Source organism: Setaria italica, chromosome VII, assembly GCF_000263155.2.
Source record: "Setaria italica strain Yugu1 chromosome VII, Setaria_italica_v2.0, whole genome shotgun sequence".
In the NCBI taxonomy this organism is placed as follows: Eukaryota; Viridiplantae; Streptophyta; class Magnoliopsida; order Poales; family Poaceae; genus Setaria; species Setaria italica.
Genome location: NC_028456.1, coordinates 31,818,558 through 31,822,451, shown reverse-complemented (window position 1 = coordinate 31,822,451; position 3,894 = coordinate 31,818,558). Strand labels below are relative to the sequence as shown.

Genomic DNA, 3,894 nt, shown 5'->3' with positions numbered 1-3,894 from the left:
TTACTATCAGCTGATGAATCCAGCAGTTTACTTATCCCCAAAACAGCTTTTTGGACATCCGTAGTACGAGAGGTGAACAGATGGTTAATGCAAACATTATTGCTCTCGCTGTGATAACGGAGGTGGAGATCTCAAAAACAAAAGAATGGTTCTGCAGAAGATGGAAGGGTAGGTTCGCCGTATTGCAATTTACTGTGCCTCACGCCACTATACAACACCACGAAATTGTAACCCAATAACAAAATGAACCATGCACACATATAATTGACGCTACTTTATCGGCCATGGATCATCATATTGTTCAATTCTGAACAACATGAACTTATCTATGGTTCTTAATACGGTTTAAAATAGAAGTGTTTAACTAGTGGAACACACTGGTTTTTGGAACTGTCAAGATATCATCATGGTTCCTCCCAAGCCACAAGGACAACAGTTAATCCCAATCATGTCAGCGGCCAACGCAGAGTACATTGATAGTCATGTGCAATCTGAAATTTTAGATTGGAGTATATGATCTGAGCCTTTTATTGTGATTCAAGCAACACTACAAGTGACCGTTTAGTTTCCTTTATTTAATGAATAATGTAACCGTACACTAATCGGCAATCTAAGATGAAGTCAGCTCCTGACTTGAGCATTGTTGGTCATCTAGAATGTCAACCGCTTCAGGACGGTCAATCAGGCACCATGTAGCCAAAGCATGCTCAGTTCCAGCGTGCAGCTTAGTGGTTAGCTAATGGAGCACTTGTCATCCCGATTCCTCCCAGGCCCATTCATCTTTAGGAACATGCACCTGTGCTACCTACTAGCTTCAGGCTCACTCCTAGAAAGGGGAAACAGGAATTGCAGAGGATTCCTTAGTGAATACAATACCAAGAACACAAGATAAAGAGATTCTCAGGCAAAGAAGAAAAGTACCTCACTTTGATCTGCTTACTCAGCAGAACAAGTAACTTTTTTTTTCGAGGAACTACTGAACAAGTAACTGGGAGCTGTTGCACATATATAAAGAAACTCTCCTTCAAAGTGGTTAGTATCATATTAAACTTTTCTCCTTAATATCTTCACTGTATTGTTTCACTTCAACTTCCCAGTAAGGGCAGCCTGCCAAGACAAGCGAATATCAGGTATTAACTTTACTCATTCTTAGACTAGTCATGACCTTGCTTGTAGAGACACAGTTAATTATCAAAAACTAATTCTGCACCAATCTCCTTCACTCCAAGATGCATCCATCACGTCCTCATCGAGACCAAGTACAGAACAGTCACTAAGAACTAGCCCATTCGATGCCTCCCAAGCGTAATCTGAACCCATGCTCCTTCTAGCTTGTATATGTTCTTGTAACTTAACACTATGCTGAAACAAAAAAAAACATAGCAAGGACCAAAAGAGAGTCATGTCATAAACTACATAATGCGGATGTGACTTCTATTAAACTAACAAACAGATAAAATTAATGTTGGCGAAACAGTTAGTGAACATATTAAGAGGAAAATGATATTGGATGAAAGGAAGGGCATGCTACCAGGCACAGAACTGAGAAGAGTATCATAATCTGCTCTGAGCTGTATGTATATGAATTTAAGAACAAATAAACATGGGGTACTCGACAAAGAGAGGCTAGTGCATGATACCTTTGCATTTGCTGCATTTACTTTTTGGATAATGGAAAAAAATCCAGCATTTGCATCATCAGATGAGCACAGCCAACCAAATGCAACATGTGGAAGAAATATTCTGATTTCCAAACTGCAAAAGCACCATAAAATTCAATAATCTCAGTCTCGCATTTTTGATATTGAACAGCAGGTCAAAACAATTGTGCATCATATTCAGCATTTGGAGCCATGATGTTACAAAGCTAACTGTTTCAATTAGGATTATCACCTACTTGGCAGTGAGATACATGCCACCTCTGACAAAGCTGTTGAATAGAAAAAACTTGCCTATGTTCCTTGCAGAGGTGTCAATCATATATCTTCCTTTAAAGAATCAAGACTCCGCAATATTTCAAACAATTCAGGATGAGATTGGTCGGTCATTAGAAAAACATGAACGCCATTGTACAATTCAACCCAGCTACACCCAGGCTCTTTCTTGACACACTCCCTGCTCATGCTCTCCCTGATAGTCCAGGTCTCATGCCAATCGTTCTCAGATGCATGCACACTTGATAGAGCAACCCAGTTGCTGTGGTTCTCAGGATCAAGCTTGATCAAACGGGATGCTGCAAGTTGACTCAACTTGGCGTTCCCATGTATTCGAGATGAGTTAAGTAATGCACTCCAAGCAGCAATGCTAGACTCAAATGGCATATTCTCAATGAATTCAAGAGCTTCTTCTAGGTAACCTCTCCTGCATAGAAGATCTGCCATGCATCCGTAGTGCTCAGGATGCATCTTAACTGAGCTTTGACCATCAGACATCAAATTGAAGTAGTGACAACCCTCTCTGACAAGTCCACCATGGCTACAAGCTGACAAAACTGCAAGATATGCTATGCCATCCTGCTTTATGCCCAATTGTGCCATCCTATCAAACAAGCTGACTGCATCCTGTACCCGACCAAATTTGCCATAAGCTGAGATCATTGTAGTCCAAAGAACAGCATCCCGTGACGATGCCACCTTGAAGACAAGCTCTGCTGAATCGACACACCCACACTTGGCATACATATCCAGTAAAGAGTTCCTCACAACGACATCTGCCTCAAATCCGCCACCAACAACCCGTGCGTGCACTTGCATCCCCTGCTTCAACAATGCCAGCTCCCCACATGCATCAACAACAATGGAAAACGAGAAGCCATCCACACCAACGCTGGAAGAAACCATGGAAAAAAACAACCTCAGCGCCTCCTCTGCCTGTCCACTCCCAAGAAAAGCTGCCATCATCGAGTTCCAGGCAACTATGTTCCTCACCTGCATCACCCTGAACACTCTACAAGCATACTCAATGCTCCCACACCTCGAATACATATCAAGAACCCCATTCTCCACAACCGGGTCGACTGGACCATGCAAGCTCATCTTGATAACCCTGGCATGGATTTCCTTCCCGAGAGCAAGTGCATCCTGGCCGACACTGGCAGAAGCAAGCAATCCTCCGGACAAAGAGTACCCGTTGGGCTCGACACCAGAGCCCACCATGCGCCGGAGCAGCGCGAGGGACTCGCGGTGCAGTCCCTGGTGCGTGTGGCCGGTGATGAGGGACGTCCAGGAGACGACGTCCGGGTGGGGCATTTCGTCGAACAGGTCCCGCGCGTACCGCGGGAGCCCGCACCGCAGCGCGAGGTGCGCCAGGGAGGTGGCGAGGATGGCGGAGGCCGACAGGCCGAGCTTGACGAGCACCGTGTGGAGGGGACCGACGTGAGGCGCCGAGCGTCGGGCCGCCACGGCCTTGAGCGCGCCGGCGAGGGAGGTGGCGTCCCATGCGGGGCTCGGGCTCGGCAGAGGCGCGCTCAAACGCGACATGTCGCCAAGTCAGTGGCCCCCTGGCAGGGAGTGAGCCAGTGAGGAGAAGACGTTCTTGCCCGGACGGGGGCAGAGAACGGTGGCGCGGCTGGTGTTGCTGGCGGGAGAGCTGGGAACGCGGTGGCACGGAGGCTCGCTGGCGGTGTCCGCGCGAGCGAAACGGTAGCTCGCAGTTTCCGGGGGGTCCATTGTTCCCCTCCCGATCCGACATTTTATTTGAACTTTTAAAGTAGTTTTATCTGGTAGTAGCTTTCTATTTAAAACTTTTTATTCGTAGTATAAGCTTTTAAAGGCGTCTTCTTTCACATAAGTTTTGGATAAAATTTCTTCACATAAGTTTATGGTAGAACTTTAGAATAAATTTTTCGAGATAATAACCAAAATAAGTTATCGAAAAAGGAAAAGTAAAGATAAA

At 45.6% G+C, this 3,894-nt stretch overlaps 1 protein-coding gene across 3 annotated transcripts; it reads right to left on the bottom strand.

Moving 5' to 3' along the window:
* Positions 1 to 504: 504 nt before the first annotated feature.
* Positions 505 to 3,655, bottom strand: LOC105914826 (pentatricopeptide repeat-containing protein At2g13600-like). 3 transcript variants are annotated; one of them, XM_022828095.1, is made up of 5 exons: positions 1,953 to 3,655; positions 1,641 to 1,755; positions 1,211 to 1,362; positions 922 to 1,107; positions 505 to 826 (listed from the first exon to the last, which is right to left on the bottom strand). In XM_022828095.1, exon 1 carries the CDS (start codon positions 3,477 to 3,479, stop codon positions 1,977 to 1,979), a length of 1,503 nt encoding a protein of 500 aa, XP_022683830.1. In that variant the 5' UTR covers positions 3,480 to 3,655; the 3' UTR covers positions 505 to 826; positions 922 to 1,107; positions 1,211 to 1,362; positions 1,641 to 1,755; positions 1,953 to 1,976. The 3 variants fall into 3 exon arrangements, with proteins under 3 accessions (XP_022683830.1, XP_022683829.1, XP_022683828.1); XM_022828094.1 differs by having other exon boundaries at positions 922 to 1,362; positions 1,898 to 3,655; XM_022828093.1 differs by having other exon boundaries at positions 922 to 1,362.
* Positions 3,656 to 3,894: the final 239 nt, after the last annotated feature.

Bases quoted from the DNA above. Each gene is read 5' to 3' on its own strand.
- LOC105914826 (XM_022828094.1), bottom strand. From the start codon at position 3,479: ATGTCGCGTTTGAGCGCGCCTCTGCCGAGCCCGAGCCCCGCATGGGAC.